Below are 20102 nucleotides of genomic sequence, written 5' to 3'. Positions count from 1 at the left end.
TTAATAAATCCTTAATATCATCTATATCCAATCTATACTGTTTTCCCAACTGTCCCCAAAATGCCTTTTTCCCCCCTAAGCCAGGATTTAAGGTTCATCTGTTGCATTTGTATGTTAAGTAATCTTATAGTCTCTTTTAATCTGGAATAGTCCCCCACTCTTTTTTCCTTTTCTTAGATGGCCCTGCCATTCCCTCTTGAACATCTCCAGGACGGCTTCTGTTCCTTTCATGGCACTAAGCTCCCCAATGAGCCCCCCACAGCTCCGCCTTTGTCTCAAACTATGAGCAACAACTGACAGAGGTGATTCCTCCCCTCCTTCCTCAGAGAAACACTTCTTTTGGCTTCTAGGACACCATGCTCTACCCTGCTGACCAGTCCTCCTCCTCTCTCCATCTTCTGTGAGACTCAGTCCCAGTCCTCTTCTCTACCTGCACTCTCGAGGTGATTTATCCAGACCCACGATATGAAGGATGATGATATGCTGACAATGCCCACATATCCAGTTCTGCTTCCTAAACTCCAATCTTGTATATTCAAGTGCCGACTGACAGCTCTCCTGGACACTAACAGGAATCTCAAATTCACCTACTTAAAACTGAACTGGATTCCCATTCCCCTCCAAACCCGCTCCTCCTGCCAGTTTTTCCCATCACAGAGAAGGCAAGGACATTCTTCCAACTGCTCACGCCAAATACCTGAGTCATTCGGACTACTCTCTCACTTTCGTGTTCTACACATCCGACTCATCAACACACTTGATCAGTTCTATTTTCAAGGTATATCCAGGTTCGAACCACTTCTCCCCTCCACCACTGGCTCTCTAGACTAACCTGCCATCTTCCCTCACCTGAGATCCTACAGTAAGTTTCTCACTGGCTTCCAGCTTCCACATGTAAACCAGCTACAGAGTCTCTTCCACAGAGAAGCCAGTTCTTTTAAAAATTCAAGTTGTATCATGTCACATTTCTACCTAAAAGCCTCCAATGACATCTCATCTCATCTCTGTAAAACCCAAAGCCTTTACTATGGCTTATAAGGCAACATAAAGATCTAGAGCTTATGTTCCAGGATCAGAAGGCCTGGATTCAAACCCTGGCTTCGTTCCTGACTAGCTAAGGGACTGATGGCAAGTTACTTAGCTTTCCAAGTCTGTTTCTGCCCATGTGAAAGGAGAATAATAATAGTACCTTCATGAGCAGTAACTGTGAAGAGCTTACAACAGCACTTGATACACAGTGAACAACTCTAAGTGCCTGCTCCTGCCCCAGGGCTTTCCACTCACTTTTTCTACCGCCTGGAGTACTCTTCACTCAAACTGTACTATGGCTCACTCCCTCAATTGATCCAGGGCTCCTATCGGAGAGGCTGTCACCATCTACTCATCATACTAGCCAAATGCCCCACGGCTACCGTCTAACTCCTTATGCTGATTTCTTTTCTTTAGAGCTCTGCCTCCCCCGACTAGAATGTAATTCAACTAGAGCAGAGACTTTGCCCTTCTTTTTCATTGCTGTATCTCTGGAATCCAAAAGGGTCCCTGGCACAAGGGAGCATTTGGTAAATATTTATTACTCTTTATTAAAGGACTAAATGAATAATACATAAAATTCCTAGTTTCCAGGCAGGTACCACTCTGAACCCCAGAACCTCAGAGTTAGATGGGACATGAAAAATTATGTAGTTCAAATTCTTTCTTTAAAGAAACTCGACAGCATTTCAGTCTTTGACTTTTTACAGTGACATGGAATTTTCTTTCTTTTTTTTTTTTTTCCAATGAGACCTACCACTTCATTTTCACATCTCTGATAGAAATCTGCACTAAAAGTTGACTTGCAATATGCCTGTTTGTAGTCTATCCAGTCACTGGTCCTGGTTCTGCCACCTGGCCCTACGGAGTGATTTAAAATGACACCTTTTGCAAATAACAGCCTTTATTACATTTGCAGAGATGTGATACCCTCTGTCAATCTCTTCAGCAATGCTGGGGGCTCTTCATCACCCCAGCAGCCCCACATCTTCAAGACTGTGGTCTATCAATGGGGCACAATACTCCCTAAACATGAAAACTAGTCTGCCTTGAACAGAATCCAGGATTACATCATCTTCTTAAAAAAAACTCTAAGTCGCAAAATCACACCACTCCACTGCACTGACACAGTGAGATTCCGCATAGGTACAGAAAGGCCTAAATGTAGGCTCATCCCTGTTATGCTTCTTCTATTTTTCACCCACCATTTGAGCTTGTCAACATTTTTCATCTCCTATCTGCCATCTGGTACATTAGTTACTTATCCATACCCTCGGCTGCAGCCATCTGTAAGTGCAACATGCACGCGTGCTACGTCGTCATCCACGTCAACGGCAGTGAAAGGAGGTTTGTCAGGACAAAAATAAAGTCCTCCGAAGTATGTCCATTGTGTATGCAGTAGTTATTAAAAAGCAAACTATACGATTTAGAGGCTGAAGTCTACACTATTGTTTATAATGAATTTCATGAAAGGATGGGGATCATCTGAGGCCACCTGGCTATACCACCTTATCATCTCAATGCCACCCCAATGACACAGGACAGGAAACACGTTTTCTGCAGAATTCGAAACTAAAATGTCCACACTTACACTAAAAGCTTCCTTGTTGTTTTTAATGGCACCGGATTCTTCTACTTTGTGGTCCTCTTCCAGCACAACACTAGATGGCTAACGCAAAGAAACACAAGTGTTACAGAAAGTCACCAATGTTTAACAACTTCGAATTTCAAGTATTAGAAATTTAAATACACCCCTTTATTTTTTAATACACACCACTAAGTATATCAAGTTTTTAATTCATTGTTGCCATCATCAGGGTAAATTTGGAAGCTAGAAATGTTTACGAAATAAATTTCACAAGCAGGAAAATTTAAAAATTTTATAAAAGATACAGAAGAGAGCACTTTCTGAAGCCTTAGTATACACTATGCTTCCATGTTAGTGAATACTAATTCATGCATTAAATTTAATGAATTAAATAGTTAAACTGTCAATGCTTAAACTGGCAAAGCAGACTTTATCTTGAAGTCAGATAACTAGAAAGATTAAAAAATATGTTATTCTACATTACTGGTTAACATGGATAATATAACTCTCAATAGACCTCACACTATAAAATTTTGAAGAGCTCCCTGAATCAAAATTAGCTAATATTCAGTATGGTTTTTATTGTTAAATGTGTTTTGTTTCTTGAATCTTTAAAAATTGTTTATGATGCATGAAAACTAAACGTGATGAAAATTTAATTAATCAGAACACACTGTTCTCCAACCTAAGGATACACAGCTAACAATCCTTATTCGAAGGACTCTACTTACCTTAATTTGAAATTAAAAAAAAGGCCTGAAATCATAATTCTGATTTTTTAAAATATAAATTCATGCTCTACCAGTCACATAGTGAAATTTCTCAGATTTCTTTGGGCATGCTATTTTTTCCCAACAAGGAGAAGGGGGAAAAAAGGATGGCACGCAAGCCTGTTGGTTTTAGAGAAAAAGAATTCATCTTTTATAAACTCCAGAAACACGGATTTTTTTTTTCTGGCTTAAAATTAATTTTCTGCTCCAAACCATGTGTCCACGTGAGGAAATGGGGGAAAAAAGGACTAATTTTGAGTGAAGCCAGGTCTGAAAACGACTCCCCTCAGAGAAGGAGCCACAAAGCAAAAGAACCCCTGGAGGCTGCACTGATCAAACCAATGAAGGATGCCCAACTGAAGGATGGGAGGTGAACAGACAATCTTAACAATCTTGGGTTTTTTCGTTTTAAGTTGCAGTTGACATACAATGTTACATTAGTTTCAGGTGTAGGACACAGTGGTTCCACTTAATCACTTTCATTTTGGTACAAGAGGCTCCCTGTGACCTAATAATTAGCAATGAAAAGCATAACCTATTAATCTTAAAGTCTGCTAAGTTTGAAATACCTGGGGCAAAAGATTAAAGGAAGTCTTTTCCACATCATTTTTCTGCTGTTCCTCAAATCTATTTACTAAATTTGATACAAATTCCTCTATTTCTTGATGATATTGCCTGCATGAGAGGACACAACAGTTAGAACCCAGAGTAAACACTGAATAAACTGAAATCTTATGCATTATTAGAAGACATCAGGAGTAAATTCTGTTATCTTGTTTCTCAGAGGCTTAGCAACTCACTGACTATAATAGTCAGGAACCTATTTCTTAGGAAAAAATATACATTGTTGCCGAGTTAACAAAATGATTACGAAAATCTAACTCGGTGTTTGGCATGTAACAGTGGCAAACATTTGTGCTGAGAATAGACGGATTTTATTTATAAATTTTACATATTTAAATTCTGAATACATAATCCACGTAAAACATGGTTCAAAATCCAAAAGTGTAAACGGGTTACATAATGAAAAGCTTCCTTCCTGGCTGTGCAACACAAACACAACCCAGCCATTCTTCCCTATCTTCCTCCCAGAGACTCCCTATGCACATCTACGGAAACTCCTATATAAATGTTTAACTGCAACAAAATAAAACCAAAACGTGATAGAAACCTAAAATGAAGCAGCACAGCTACGGAGGTCTACTTCCTCCAGCTTTCCAGGTCAAGACCACATTCATCGTATTTTCGTTAACACTCAGTTCAGGAGGTGCCAAAGGAGACCAGGTTAGGCTGCAGGGGCGCAGCCAACTCGCTCTTCACCAGACTTGATCTTCCAGGTCTCTTTAGCTCTGACATTCTAAGACTTTTGCAGGCAAAATGGCAGATATACTGTGCAGAAATCAGGCTGCCATGAGCTAGAGTAGACGCTGAATTCAAATCCGATGGTGACAACAGTGCTAGTGCCCAGCTGTGCCCAGCACCTTGCTACTGCCACACTCACCATCCGGCGTCCCCAGGCCTCAGAGCCTTGGGTTCCACCTGGGCTGAGAGAAAGTAGGTAATGGGCCTGCCACACAGCTAACACTCTATATATGGGTCCTGTTACCTTCTTTACCTTGAGTAGCACCTGAGATAACAATAGATTCAGTAAGCCAGGAGAGGGGCAGCCAACTGCCTGAAATGTCTATGACCATGCTCCGAGGCAGGGACAGGGCAAAGCCTCAAACCATTTCAGGACATTCTAGCAAGGAATGCACTGAGTCACCCTAGACCCAAGCATGCTGGAAGGCTTGCAAAGGTCTAATTCTCACACACACACAAAATCATGTGGGTAAGCTTTGAAGACAGCAAACAGGGTAAACTCAGTTACCTGATTTTGGGGGAGAACCGACTAACATTACCTACTGTTGCGGTGGGGGCTGTTATGTTTATGAGAGGCTATTACAGGTGCTCATTTAGCTACCTAAGAAGTAGTTATTCTTAGTATCCTGTTTTCCAGTGAGGAAACTGATACACAGACAGGGTTGTGACCTGCCCAGATTCACATACGTAGAAAGTACAGGCCCAGATTCAAATTCAGGTTTATAGACGCTAATGTCCTTGATCTTAATCATGATTCTCTAAATGTTAAGTAAAAGAATAAAGATGGAATAAGTACAAATGAAAACAGCATACTTATAGAAGACATTGCTTCATAAACACATTAACTCATTTACGTAGAAAAGGGAAAATTACTTACTTTGAAATAACATTGTTCATAAATAGAATCTGTAATAAAGGTCCATCTAACTTAGTATTGTTCACCAATATTCCACTAAAACAGAAGTTAAAACATATTCTTAGAAGATATTGAAGTAAAACTCATAAATGTTTGTACAAACACATAACTCTTGTAATTACTAAGTACCAAAGATCATACAATAGTTTACAAATAAGATTAAGAACCACCAAGAACTCTTGTTTTCTCAAAAAAAATCTAAGTTTTCATGAAATTTTACCTACTTTAATGGTTTTACAGAGGTATCCCTTACCTATTTCTAAAACTATTTCACAAAAAACTTAAAACTATAGTTAATCTTTCAATTTTCAACCAAAAAAATTCCTTATCTAATGGCTAGTTTCTTTACCGACTGGGGGAAGGGAGGGTCTGGATAAACCAGCAGGTTACAAGAATATATTTCTAAAAGAATCACAGTAAATTTAGGTTAGGAATATATAGGAAAATGAAACACTTTAAATGGACAGCCTCTTAGAGGCCACAGCACATTCCACTATTTCAAATCCCAGATACTAAAGTAGAGATATAAAAAGTATATTGTTGGGGCGCCTGGGTGGCTCAGTTGGTTAAACGTCTGTCTTCGGCTCAGGTCATGATCCCAGGGTCCTGGGACTGAGCCACACATTGGGCTCCCTGCTCTGCGGGGAGCCTGCTTCTCCCTCTGCCTGCTGCTCCCCTTGCTTGTGCGCTCTGTCAAATGAATAAATAAAATCTTAAAAAAAAAAAAAAAGTATATTGTTCCTGGATTTGATTTTCAAATACTGCCAAAAAAGAAAAAAAAAAGTATAGGATGCCTGGGTGGCACAGTGGTTTGGCGTCTGCCTCCGGCTCGGGTCGTGATCCCGAGTTCTTGGGATTTAGCCCCGCATTGGGCTCCTTGCTCAGTGGGGAGCCAGCTTCTCCTTTGGACTGCCGCTCCCTCTGCTTGTTCTCTAACAAATAAATAAATAAAATATTTAAAAATAAAAAAAAAGTAGAATGTGGCCCCCAAACCTGCACAATATCCTGGTGGGAACCTGGACCAGCTGAGTCTTAGATTCCTCCCCTCCCCACCTGCCTCCTATTCCTTTCCCTGCACAGGAGGTGAAATCAATCAATCAGTCTGTATTTGGAATTGCTCGCATCAAGAAACAAAAGTAAAATATGGAGACCTTCAGAAATTTGTTTGAATTTACATAAACTTCTCTTTTTGAAAACACATGATGTTCTGGGGCACCTGGGTGGCTCAGTCAGTTAAGCATCCAAGGCTTGATTTCAGGTCACTATTTCAGGGCCATGGGATCCGCCCCTTGTTGGGTGGCCTGAGATTCTCTCCCTCCTTCTCCCTCTGCTCCTCCCCTCAAACTCACTCTCAAGTGCATGCTCTCTCTCTCTCAAATGAATAAATAAAATCTTTTTAAAAACCCCACATGATTTCGGGGGAGGGCCTGGGTGGGATAGTTGGTTAAGCGACCAACTCTTGGTTTTGGCTCAGGTCACGATCTCAGGGTTCTGGGAACGAAGCCCAGCAAAGGGCTAGGCACTGAGTCACTTAGTGTGGAATCTGCTTAGGACTTTCTTTGCCCCTCCCTCCTGTGCTCACAGGCGCACACACATGCGCATGCGCTCTCTCACTCACTCGCTAAAATAAATCTTTAAAAAAAAATACATGATGTTTTTAAAAATCACATAAAATTGTATGGTCCTTAACTAGAGTCCAATTTGAGCAATCACCTATAAAGACATTCAGTTGGGGAAATCTGAATATGGACTGAGCTGCTGGGAATGTTTTTAAGAAAATCATGCCAGTTATTGTGATAGTGGTCTTGTGATTACGCACGACAAAGTCTTGTTTTTAAAAAGTTACATGCTGAGGGGCGCCTGGGTGGCTCATTCGTTAAGCATCTGCCTTTGGCTCAGGGCATGCCCGGCGTTCCGGGATCGAGCCCCCATCAGGTTCCTCCGCTGGAAGCCTGCTTCTTCCTCTCCCACTCCCCCTGCTGTGTTCCCTCTCTCGCTGGCTGTCTCTATCTCTGTCGAATAAATAAATAAAATCTTTAAAAAAAAAAGTTATATACTGAGGGGCGCCTAGGTCAGGTGTTAAGTGTCTGCCTTCGGCTCAGGTCATGATCCCAGCATCCTGGGATCAAGTCCCACATCGGGCTCCCCGCTCTGCTGGGAGCCTGCTTCTTCCTCTCCCACTCCCCCTGCTTGTGTTCCCTCTCTCACGGGCTGTCTGTCTGTCAAATGAATAAATTTAAAAAAAATTTTTTTTTTTAAAGTTACATGCTGAAATATTTAAAATGTGCATATGGGATGAAAAGGAAATATGGCAAAATATTAACTGTTAAATCTAAGTGATGAAAACATGTATTAATTGTACTATTCATTTTCCATAGATTTGAAATTTTTCATAATATAAAGTTAAAAATGTTTATTGGACAAAAAGGAAAGAAACTTCTGATCATGACAGTTCCAAAAGTAAGGATTAAACCAAGAGGCTGGGGGTACAAATTTTATCTATATAATTTTATTTCTTTTTGTTTCTAAATCTTCTGTACAATGCTTTATCAGTCTGACAACATGAAGAGCACTAATTCTAAAAAGAAAAATTTAATTTATTCCTTTTTTAGGATACTAATGCCTAGTCATGTACTGGTAAAGCCTATGACGCTATCATTCAAACTGGAGTGATTATAACCCCTTTGGGGGCGCCTGGGTGGCACAGCGGTTGGGTGTCTGCCTTTGGCTCAGGGCGTGATCCCGGCGTTATGGGATCGAGCCCCACATCAGGCTCCTCCACTATGAGCCTGCTTCTTCCTCTCCCACTCCCCCTGCTTGTGTTTCCTCTCTCGCTGGCTGTCTCTAGCTCTGTCGAATAAATAAATAAAATCTTAAAAAAAAAAAAAAATATATATATATATAGCCCCTTTGTAATGAAGTATTTGTTTAAATTATCAACTCTATTAGGAAGTGTGCTTATCTAGTATCTTTAAATATTAAAAAATTATGATTTTTGAGGAATCCCAGTTATAGTCAATACATTTAATATCTAACCACAAATGAGTTTAGATCAACAAAGTGTGCTCACATAGAGGAAGAAAGGTAGGGCATGGGAAGGTTTCCAAAATACACCTAAATTCTGAAATTTTAAACCTTTAGTCACCAGTGTAGCTGGTTACTTCAGCTGGTACCAGGGACAAAAAAGTGCATGTGGGGGCGCCTGGGTGGCACAGCGGTTAAGCGTCTGCCTTCGGCTCAGGGCGTGATCTCGGCGTTATGAGATCGAGCCCCACATCAGGCTCTTGGACTATGAGCCTGCTTCTTCCTCTCCCACTCCCCCTGCTTGTGTTCCCTCTCTCGCTGGCTGTCTCTATCTCTGTCGAATAAATAAATAAATCTTAAAAAAAAAAAAAAAAGTGCATGTGACATGTGACACTGGATCACGGCCCCCCAAAATCTGCAAGCTTGATTATACCATTCCACATAAGTTTATACTTCGACAAATATTTCAGATTTAGTGCTCTGTTAAATAAATTTGTATTAAAAATACCAGCATTTGCTCTTCTCTCTCTTAAAGTCAGATGTCTGAATGCAAATCTACTCACTGTACTTTCTTTAAAAGCACACTAATTTCTCTTTCCCTAAAATGAAATTTCGAATCATTTCTATTTAGGAACACATTTTAACTGTGCAAATAAATCTACACCAAGAGTAAGAACTATAATCTTAATTCTAACTTCCCAGAAATGTTTGTGAAGTAAGAACAGCTAGGTTGGCAACTTGCCTATTCTGAACATTAAGTCAAAATTTTCTGGATATGTTTCACAAATATTCTTACCCAGTTAGTTTAAAAGTTATTCAGATATACAACATAATGATTCAACATTTGTATATGTTGTGAAATGATCACCACAATCAATCTAGTTAACATCCCCAGCAAAATAATAAATTAAAAATTTAATGTAGTTATGAGAATTCAAATTTTACCACCAGAAATTAAAAATAAAGGATCATTACTGATTTCAGAGAACGCTGAACAAATAAAAACGATACAAAAGTCCTATTCTTCTTACAAAGAAATTATAGCTAAATATAAAATAAAATATTAATAAAGAACAACAATGGTGTAATTGCGTATCTCATACCTTGGTCGAGTCAGAATGTTCAATTTTCTTTTAAGTTCTTGATGTTATTACTTGTTAAGGAATATAAGCCCTCATAAACAGAATCATAAATATCATAAAATTCAACTACTCACTCTTACTTTCGGTGTCTGAGTATTATAAACTGTAAAAAGACCTAAAAATATTTTGAAGATGACACACTTAACTGAGCTTCTGTTTTGTTGCAGGGCTAGGCATTTAAACTTAAAAATTAAAACAGTTTTCTCACCTCTTCCAACAGATATTCTAAGACAGGGTCACGTAGTTCAAAAGAGACTAACAGACTCAACCAAAAGTGTTATTCAAACAACGGTACCCCATCAAAACTCAAACAGCAATTCATTTAAGAAAGAGCAGCATGGGGGCGCCTGAGTGGCTCAGCTGGTTAAGCATCTGACTCTTGAATTCAGCTCAGGTCATGATCTCAGGGTCATGAGATGGAGCCCCAAGGGGCTCCCTATGATCATGGAGCCTGCTTGAGGTTCTCTCTCCCTCTCCTGCCCACCCCTCCTTCCCCCGCTCATGCATGCTCTCCCCCTCAAAAAAGAATAAAACAAAAAGAAAAATAAAGAGCAGCATGGTAAGTGATAAAGTAAATACAGTAAAACAAACTTAATGACCAAGAATCTAGGATAGAATCTATGGATGTTCACCGTACAATCTTTAAATTTTTCTGTATTTTGAAATTTTACATATTAAAATGTAAAGGAAAACTGCATCATGAAAAAAAAACAGTCTTCAAAAACCTTTAAAGATGATTCAGGGTTTCATTTTAAACGGAAAACTATCTGAACCGAAATCATCTGCATATAGTTTAAAAAAAAAAAAACCAAACACCTCTAAGAATGTAAATAACCATACTAACAAATCTTGCTAGAGAGGCTGTAATCATGTAACTAAGCCAAACGGAAACTTATTTGGCGCGTTTTTTCCTAAAGCTCTGCAACGGAAGATATTTCAAGTCCAACCACTTTAAAATGAATCCCCAATTTCAATCAGGCAATTAACCATTTCTCTCCGCATGCCTCAAATCCTTAAACTCCTAACTCCCACATCCTAAAACCACTGGCTTCTGCCCCGCTATAAAAAACAGACCTAAACTAAGGTCTGAGTATCGGGCTACCATCTCCTAACAGATAACTATAACATGACTGCATCAACCTAAGCTTGGCAGCAAAGAAATGAGATAGGATAAGGGCTTCAGGGAGGAGAAGAGAAGTGGTGACCAGCCTACGACCAGTCTGAAATAATCCTAAACACCAGCCCCAGCTTGGGGGGCGCGAGGAGCGAGTGTTCAGGACACAGATCCCCGGAGGGGAGAGGTTTGCGCGGGGGCCCCGGGGCAGCTTACGCAAGCCGAACCCTCGATTCTCCGCCCGCCTGCGGGGCGAGAGAGACATTACTCGGAATTCTGGCCCTCCTGGAATTTCCGCCCGCGCCCTCCCAGACATGCCGCCCACCGCACGCCGGTGACCGGGCCCAAGCGAGCGGGAAGGATATTCTCGGCGCGGAGCTGCTCGATGGTTTCCTCGCACTGCCGAAGCCGCTCCCGCAGCTCCGCGTCGCCAGCCCCGTTCTCGTCCTCCTCGTCGCCGTCGTCGTCCTTGAAGCGGGTGTGAACGGGCTTCGGAATCGACTCCTCTGGGTGGTCAAACGCCTCGAACAACTCTAGGTCGCCAAAATCCACCTCCGCCGCCATCTTGGGCTGTAGGAAAGATTCGACAAGAGGCGGAGCTGGCCGCCGGGCCGGGGGCGAAGGTTGTAGGGCGGCACCGCTCGCTCCGGCTTGGGCCGAGTTAAGCCACCCGGTAGGGTTTTCTCCAGACGTAGGCCGCCGAAGCTGCACAAGGGGCGGGCCAGTCCCAAGAGACTACAATTCCCAGAACGCAATGGCTTCTCTCGGAGCCACTTCCGAGATTGCTCGAGAGCATGGCATGCTGGGACATGTGGTTTCTAAGTGACTGTTAACTCATTGTTTGCATTGCATACTGGGATTGGTCCCTTTTAAACGTGCAGGAAGCGGAAGCCTGACTAGATCAGAATGTGTTAAAACAATATATATTGTCCCTTTGATGCGTCTAAGGCTGAAAAATCAGAGCACGACGCATGTCTTATCACAGATTCTAGTGTGCGTGCTAAATTGCAACAAGAGAATAAGGAACACTAGTTTTGTCACAGATTACCTTTGTGATCTTGGACAAGCTACTTCAGTTTATTGAGCTTGTTGCATTTTTTTCATGAAAAACTGGCTAAATCAGACTGTTTAGATTTGTCTGTTGCCTGTTTCGGTGGTTTCTCTCATGCAATCATTCACTCATTAAATAACATTTATTTACCACGTTCAACATACCAACCACTGTTCCAGAGCTCCAGGATGCAAGAGAGAGCAAAAAGCTAAGTTCCTGCTCTGGTGGATCCTACAGGCTAGCAAAAGCAACAAACAACAACAAAATAACCCTAACGCTCTAGCTCTTGGGTCCAGGTGGATGTTGATGGGTATCCATCATATTAAAAAATATATATGTGAACTAAAAACACAGCAGGTTATGGTTATGTAACAATTTACTTTGACAGAATCTGTGGGAATCAGTGAACTGAGGTTTGAACTGAAACATGAAGTGTTAGGAAGGCAAAGTTGGTGGTCAGAATACAGTGGACGGATTTAAGAGCATCTTCCTTGGAAGAAATCTGTGTGTGAAATGAAAAGAGAGTGGAGCACGATGAGACTGGTACTTACAGACCGTTAGGGATCCTCTCTCCATCCCCAAAATTGGGAAGTTATTTCAACATTTTCAATAGGTGTTGTGTTCGTGACCCACACATTTTCATTTTGGTAAGATGGTCTTGATTGTGTGATAGAAACATGATGAAAATCCAGCAAAAGTAAAATTCTGAGTCTAGCAGATTGATAGGTTTTTGTAGTTGAACAAATAAATGTTTGGATTAGGGTAATGGAAATGGTGGAGAGTTGATGTTTAGAAGTAGAAAATATCTAGAAGATAAAATTTGAAGCAACAGCTAATTGGAGGGCTGGATACAGGAAATGAGAGAAAATGGGTCATGAATATTTCTCAGGATTCTGACTTAAGAAACTTTGAATAGGGGAGTCTGCCTTTGGCTCAAGTCATGGGTCCTGGGATCCAGAGCTGTGTCAGGCTCCCTGCTCAGCGGGGAGCCTGCTTCTCCCTCTCCCTCTGCTTGTGCTCTGTGTCAAACAAAATCTTTATATATGTATGAAAAAGTGGTTGCATAAATGATCAACAGATGTGGACCAGGTTTGGTAGCAACGAGGGAAGTTATGTGGTACCTTGAGGCAATTTTATCCTGAGGCAAGAGGGAAGCAACTGGACTGGTAAAAGAAATTTTTTGAAGCATTTTTGTTAGATTGATAGATTTTTTTTCTTAAAGATTTTATTTAGAGTGAGAGAGAGCAGGAGCAGGGGATAAGGGAGGCAGAGGGAGAGGGAGAGGGAGAGAATCTCAAGCAGACTCCGTGCTGAGCATGGAGCCCAACGTGGGGCTTGATCTCACGACCCTGAGATCATGACCTGACGTGAAACCAAGAGTTGGTTTCAACTGACTGAGCCACCCAGGCCCCCTACACATTGATATATTGAAGGTAAAATCTGAGCCCCAGTTGAGATGTTTACTAGGCAGCTCAATCTTTCGGTAAAGCTCCAAGAAAAAGCCTAAACTAAAGGTTAACATTTGGCTGGCCCACATTTTTAAGGACATTAAATATAATTACGGTAAAGGGTAATGGCATAATGAAGAATACAGAGTGAGAAAAATCCACGATTGAGTCTTGAGACACTCAAAGGGCTGGGACTGAGGATGAGACAACTACAGAAATTCCTGGTGAATGGCCAGTGAGAGAACGAGTGGGTCCAACAGAAACTGTGTGTGTGTGCATGTATATACACGTTATATGTATATATACATATACATAATATATAAAAGTATATATATTTTTTATTTTTACATAATCTCTACACCCAACATAGGGCTCAAACTTACAACCCCAAGATCCAGAGTCGTATGCTCTACCAACTGATCCAGCCAGGCTCCCCTAGAAATTTAAGTATAATTTAATCACCTTTTGACCTATGAAACTTTAACTTGGAATAATATATAAAACTCATTTCCATCTCCTTGCACCAATTTACTTCTTCAATGATACTTGTTTTCTAAACTTCATGGAATAAAAATCCATCGAAGTTGGAAACCTCATCTTTCAATTTGCCTTTTCTTCAACCCCTATCCACAACTACCAAGTCCTCTTCTACCTTCCAAGTTACCCCGAAAGCCAATTGCTCTCACATTGTTCATCGTATCTTAAATATTAGTGTGTTCTTTTACTGACCTGCCTAGCTACCACGTCTCTAAAATATCTCCCGGGGGGTCCTGGGGGGCTCTGTCGGTTGTGTCTGCCTTTAGCTCAGGTCATGATCCCAGGGTCCTGTGATAGAGCCCTGCATTGGGCTCCATGGCTCAGTGGGGAGTCTGCTCGTCCCTCTCCCACTGCCCTCTGGCTTTCTGATGTGCTTGCTCTCAAATAAAATCTTTATAAAAAGTTTATGTAACTTCTGGGAGCATCTGGGTGGCTCAGTTGGTTAAGTGTCTGACTTTTTTAAAAATTTAAAGTCAACTAACATATACGGTATTATTAGTTTCAGAAGTAGAGTTCAGTGATTCATCAGTCTTATTTGATACCCAGTGCTCATTACATCATGTGCCCTCCTTAAGGTGTCCGTCTCTTGATCACAGCTCAGGTCTTTTTTTTTTTTTTTTTTTAAGATTTTGAGAGAGAAAAGAGGACAAGCAGGGGGAGTGGCAGGCAGAGGAAGAAGCAGGTTCCTGGCTGAGCAAGGAGCCCGATGCTGGGCTTGATCCCAAGACCCTGAGATCATGACCTGAGCCAAAGGCAGCCACTTAACCGAGCCACCCAGGCACCCCATCAGCTCAGGTCTTGATGTCAGTGTTGTGAGTAGAGCCTATTTAAAAATAAAATACATCCTGGACAGCAACTATGTTGCGCACAAGGATGAACTCCAACATATCCGTCATGGAGTACAAAGGCTTTGAAACTGAAAGCACAGTAACAGCCAGGACAAAGGGGGTAACGAAAGGTTAACACATAAAAACCATCAAGTATGTCTAGCCTATAAACTAATTCCCAATTGAGCCAAGCAGTTGAATGTTTTTCACCACACACCTGCCCCCGCCTCACCCCCCAGGTCAGGACTCCAAAAGTTGCTTATTCGTTCTCAATTATGCAACTTAAATTTACCTATATGCCTCCCTCTAGATCTGCACTGCCCAATCTGGTTGTCTCAGGCTATATGGGACTGGCTATTGGTAAGTCAAAGTTGGGATGTGTTAAAACATTCACCCTGGGTTTTAAAAATATGTAAGATCTCAAAATTACTGATTACCTGTTGAATTATTTTAGATACTGTAGTTTCATTTGTTTATACTTGGCTACTAAGTGTTTTAAATTACTGCTTTAGATGAGTGCAGGATGGATATCATTCATAACGTATGGACAGCTCCTCAAATACTATAGAAATACACAGGAAGCAGTTAATGTAGTGCTTTCATTTCCACACTGCCTTTTATGAGCCCAAGAAAAAAAATTTAAAAACTTTTCTAAGAAGATTTTTATTCACTTGAGAGACAGTGCACATATGCACACATGAGCAGGGGGAGGGGCAGGAGGAGAGGGAGAAGCAGACCCCAAGACCAAAATCATGACCTGAGCCGAAGGCAGAGGCTTAACCAACTGAGCCACCCAGGTGCCCCAGCCCATGAAAATTTCTAATGAAAGAGATTTGAGAAGGTACAGCTAACCTGAAAAATTCAAACTGTAGGGACTCCAGAATGAAAAAAAAACACGGTGTCATTACCCCAGAAATTTGACTTTGTCACTGAAACATGAAGAGCCATTTCTTCATAAAATTGTGCTCTAGGGAAGTGAAATTTAAGCATTTACCGAAATACTTTAAAAAATCTTACAACCACACTTATCACAAAAACATGCTCAACAAGCAAGTTGGCCAGACTTATGAACTCATTTTAAAAATAAAGGTGTGTAACGGGGAGCTGAGTGGCTCGGTTGGTTGTCTGACTCTTGGCTTCAGCTAAGGTCATGATCTCATGGGTCATGGTATCCAGCCCTATGTCAAGCTCTGCACTCAGCAAGGAGTCTGCTTGAAGGATTCTCTCCCTCTGTCCCTCACCACACTTGCTCTCTCAAAAAAAAAAATAAAAATAAAAAAAAATAAAGTGTTTTACTATTAAGTACACTTCCCTAGTATTGTGCTACTACAATGAAGAGTTGTAGGATTTTTCTAGGAAAAGATGAATCATGATTTTGTAGTAATAAAAGCAAATGGATTGCAAGTTCTTTAGTCCCCTCCCTCCACCAGATTCATGCCCTATTTAACTTAGTGACAAAGTAGTTTTCTAATATTTTAGTACTTTGTGCTACTGAAGACTTCAAAGGGATAATGAGCAAAGGGCATACCAAGAACTTGTAATAAGGCACTTTATTAAAATAAAAGTGCTTACATCCCTTTAATGTATTCATCTATTTCCTGAATAACATATGGAATATTGAACAAATACTGTACACCAATTCTGTTCCTTACAGTAGTAGGAAAACAGTATTATTGTAGTAAGTCTGTTTACTCCTCCTAACTTCCTTTTACATTTTGCTCACCATGGTATTGCCTAGAGCACAGTTAACTTTCTTTAAAAAAAAAGAAAAAAAAAAGAAAAAAAGAGGAATTTCTACCTAGTGTTCTCTAATAGCAATTGCAAAATGCTACAAAAACTATGAAACAAATTCAAATAAGAATTCCAGGTAACTTAAATTAACACCAGTGTTGAGAAAACCATTTTTATTGTCATCACCACCCAGCGTTTTGTGCTGGAATATGTACCAAATGGCCAGATCTTCTAAAGAACATCTACATAACATTTCTTTCATGTTTCAAGAGATGAAAATAACTGTACAAGGTTAAGTACAAAAGTACACAAGACAGCGGACACGAAATATCCATGTATGAGATTTTATCCCACCTGCAGCTTTTATATATTTGAAAAGTAGAATTCATGAACTAAAAAATATTGTCCTTCTATAGTCCTGTCAAGTTTAATGGAAGTGTGTTTAACCTGATTACAACACTAACACCAGTATCACTGATCTGATATTTACAAAAAATCGTATTTTTCAATAAATTAAAGTCAATGCAACACCCATGCAAGCTAGAATGCTAGCTGTTTGGTGAACAAGGACCTGACATCAGAATCAGAAGTCCATAAAGTCCCAAATATTAAGTCTGATCTTTTTCAAACTGCATCCATTCCTCGCATTGATGACGTGAAACCCAATCCCATTCCTCTTTGTGTGTGGGTTTGTGATCTTGCCATTTCATACTGAGCATCTAGATTTCTAAATACTTCTTCCTGTTGCTTCAAAGTCTTGTAACTTTCTTCATCAACTGAGCTACATCCAGCTTCATCTTCACTCTAAATATCAGATAAAAAATATATTATTAAAATAAATGGAAATGAGAATAAAGTGTTCTTCTCAACAGACAGTACAGATAACTGACATGTTTAGGATATGTATTTACCTTCCATTCAATTCATTTAGCATCTATGGAGTGCAAAGCAATGTTCTTTCTAGGTATTGGCATAAACCAGGATATAACAAAAATCAACTTCATTTTAGTGGGTATGAGGAAGAAAATGTAGAACATACCATTCAGTAAGTAGAGTCTAGGAGAAAAGCAGAAAATGGGGATGGTGTGCTTGCTTTTTTAAAAAAGGCAAGTGAGAAAGGACTAAAAAGTTGACATCTGAGCAGCACCAAAGGAAGGAATTATGCGGGGAGCTAAGGAAAGAATTAAAGCAGGAAAAGCTAGCAGCAAAATGGAAAGGTTGTGTGGCACTGTTCCAAAAAACAAGTTCAGTGAAGCTTAGTTTAAGCCAAATAACCCTTCAATGAAACACCAACTCCTGTAAGTAATAATCAATACCTGAGCGTTTGTGAACTTTTTACTGGGTTGTTACATGAAATACGAGATCTGTACATTTCCGCTTTATTCAAACAAAACAAAATATACCAAGAAAAACAAAAACCACCAACAAACAAAAAAACCACCACCACAACAACAAAAACAACAACCCCCCCCCATTTTAAAAAAGCTTTCTGGAAACTTTAAATATTAAGGTCCTACTCCAAGGGCGCCTGGGTGGCTCAGCTGTTAAGTGTCTGCCTTCGGCTCAGGTCATGATCCCAGGGTTCTGGTATCGAGCCCCACACTGGGCTCCCTGCTCGGCGGGAAGCCTGCTTCTCCCTCTCACACTCCCCTTGCTTATGTTCCCTCTCTCGATGTCTCTGTCAAATAAATAAAATCTTAAAAAAAAAAAATTTCCTACTCCAAGTAGACAGTTTTTTTTTTTTTTTTGAAGCTTTCATTTATTTGTCAGAGAAAGAGAGCACGTGTGGGCATAAGCACAGGAAATGGCAGGCAGAGGGAGAAGCAGACTTCCCTCCGAGCAGGGAGCCCAATGCGGAGCTCGATCCCTGGACCTTGGGATCATGACCTGAGTCAAAGGCAGATGCTTAACCAACTGAGCCACCCAGGAGTCCCTACAGTTAGCTTTAAATGAGTTTTTGTTTTTTTAAAGCAAATTCATCAATTCCCATTTACGATTTCATTTTTATTTACTAAGAAAAGCTCATAATCTAGAAAAAAGTTCATTTAAGGTATAAACAGGTAATAATCAACAACCAGTTTAATTTAAATTGAATAACTTGTACTGTCAACTAATAATGACAACATAATTCTGTGAAATTAATCTGAAGCACAAAACAAAAAAGCAACAGAAAGTACCCACAGTTCACACATTACTGAAATTAACCTTTAGGGAGAAGACCAATGTTAACCTGAAAATGTTAAGTTAATATGAATTTTAACTCAAAGTGCATAACTCACCTTAATACCCATTAATTTCCTGAATTTGACATTTTGGTCCTTGTTTCCAAAATTCAGTTTTTCCCATATTTCAGCAGACTGGGATTTGTCCTGTAAAGAAACACTGAACTTTTACAATTCATAAAATTTAGCTATCTAAGTAGTAAGATCTAAAAGAAATGAAAGCATTTATAGCATGTATCAATGCATGTATTTATTTTGTTTATAATTAAGAGTTCTGTTACAAAGTAATTAAGCAAAGAAAGAGAAGTACTTCATAATATATCCTTTATGAAAAAGCCTAAGCCAGGGAGCATCTTCCCCCATTGTAAATGTATGGGAATAATGTTTTTCTTCAAATTACTGGTTTTCTCAGATCAATCTTCTTCCAACATTAAATTGTGGTAAATTAAACTATTACAATCAAATTTAGAGAGGAAAAACACAAACCCATCTTTTCTAATCCAAATCTGTTTTTCCAAGCAACTGCTAATCAGGAATAAATGACAAAAGAGGGGAATTAAAGAACGTACCCCTTCTTTCTTGCCTTGCCAAAGCATTTTCCTTTTTTTCTCTTGTTCAGCAAATTTCATTGGATTCACAGCTGCTGGGTTATAATAGCTAGGTACAGCTATTCCGGTCTCTGCCAAAGCTTTAGCCTGCAGGGCAGCCATTTGAGCTGCCATAGCTATTTGAGGAGTTACTTGCGTTCCTGATGCCAACAAGGCAGCGACATTGAGAACAGAACCTCCGGTGGCTGCAGCTGCTGAAGAGGTAAGCATAGATTTTTAAGACTAACCAAAACCAACCTCCTGGTTTACAGTAGTATATTTATATATACGAACTAATCTACAAAAAGGCAGAATACTTTTACCAAAATAAGGAAATGCAGGTTAGTTTATAAAGCAATTAACATTCTAACAAAAATTTATTGAATATATTTATAATAGACATTTCTGGACATGATCCCTTATATATACTGATACTTCATGTATCTGAAAACAGTAGGTATTCTACAAACAGTAAAAAGATTTGTGATTTCAATGAAAATGAACTATGCTACTTGTAGCTAAACTTGTAACAATAAATACTATTTGTATGGCTCCTTAAACTTACAAAATGGCTAGACATTCCTTTGAAACTCTTAACAAATATTTTAAGGGGCGCCTGGGTGGCACAGTGGTTGAGCGTCTGCCTTCGGCTCAGGGCGTGATCCCAGCATTATGGGATCGAGCCCCACATCGGGCTCCTCTGCTATGAGCCTGCTTCTTCCTCTCCCACTCCCCCTGCTTGTGTTCCCTCTCT

General features: G+C 40.1%; 2 protein-coding genes and 1 non-coding gene across 8 annotated transcripts in view; all 3 read right to left on the bottom strand.

Annotated features, from left to right (window-relative positions):
- ZCCHC8 (zinc finger CCHC-type containing 8) overlaps positions 1-11666 on the bottom strand; it is a 30235-nt gene extending 18569 nt beyond the window's left edge. Inside the window, exons 1-5 of one of the 2 annotated variants that reach the window (XM_034672525.1) lie at positions 11311-11666; positions 9793-9835; positions 5627-5701; positions 3957-4062; positions 2621-2698 (exon numbers count right to left, since the gene is read on the bottom strand). In XM_034672525.1, coding sequence (XP_034528416.1) covers positions 2621-2698; positions 3957-4062; positions 5627-5701; positions 9793-9835; positions 11311-11509 — 501 coding nt within the window. In that variant the 5' untranslated portion in view covers positions 11510-11666. Of the gene's footprint in view, positions 1-2620; positions 2699-3956; positions 4063-5626; positions 5702-9792; positions 9836-11310 lie in introns of those variants that run through there. The other variant, XM_034672526.1, reaches the window with a different exon arrangement.
- LOC117795323 lies at positions 5057-5183 on the bottom strand. Its single transcript, XR_004619296.1, has one exon. It is a non-coding gene; the product is annotated as a small nucleolar RNA SNORA9 (small nucleolar RNA).
- Positions 11667-16695: 5029 nt separating the features above from the next.
- The window catches only part of RSRC2 (arginine and serine rich coiled-coil 2), an 18681-nt gene continuing 15274 nt past the window's right edge, over positions 16696-20102 (bottom strand). For 3 of the 5 annotated variants that reach the window (XM_011226272.3, XM_034672872.1, XM_019800743.2), the window contains 3 exons: positions 19331-19563; positions 18819-18908; positions 16696-17343 (listed from right to left, as the gene is read on the bottom strand). In XM_011226272.3, the coding sequence (XP_011224574.1) occupies positions 17164-17343; positions 18819-18908; positions 19331-19563 (503 nt within the window). In that variant the 3' untranslated portion in view covers positions 16696-17163. The remainder of the gene's footprint in view (positions 17344-18818; positions 18909-19330; positions 19564-20102) is intronic. The other 2 variants (XM_002913088.4, XM_034672873.1) reach the window with 1 other exon arrangement.

The sequence above is a fragment of the Ailuropoda melanoleuca genome, chromosome 12 (assembly GCF_002007445.2).
Source record: "Ailuropoda melanoleuca isolate Jingjing chromosome 12, ASM200744v2, whole genome shotgun sequence".
NCBI classification, from domain to species: Eukaryota; Metazoa; Chordata; class Mammalia; order Carnivora; family Ursidae; genus Ailuropoda; species Ailuropoda melanoleuca.
The sequence above is the reverse complement of the archived record's forward strand: the minus strand, read 5'-3'. Positions and strand labels throughout refer to the sequence as shown.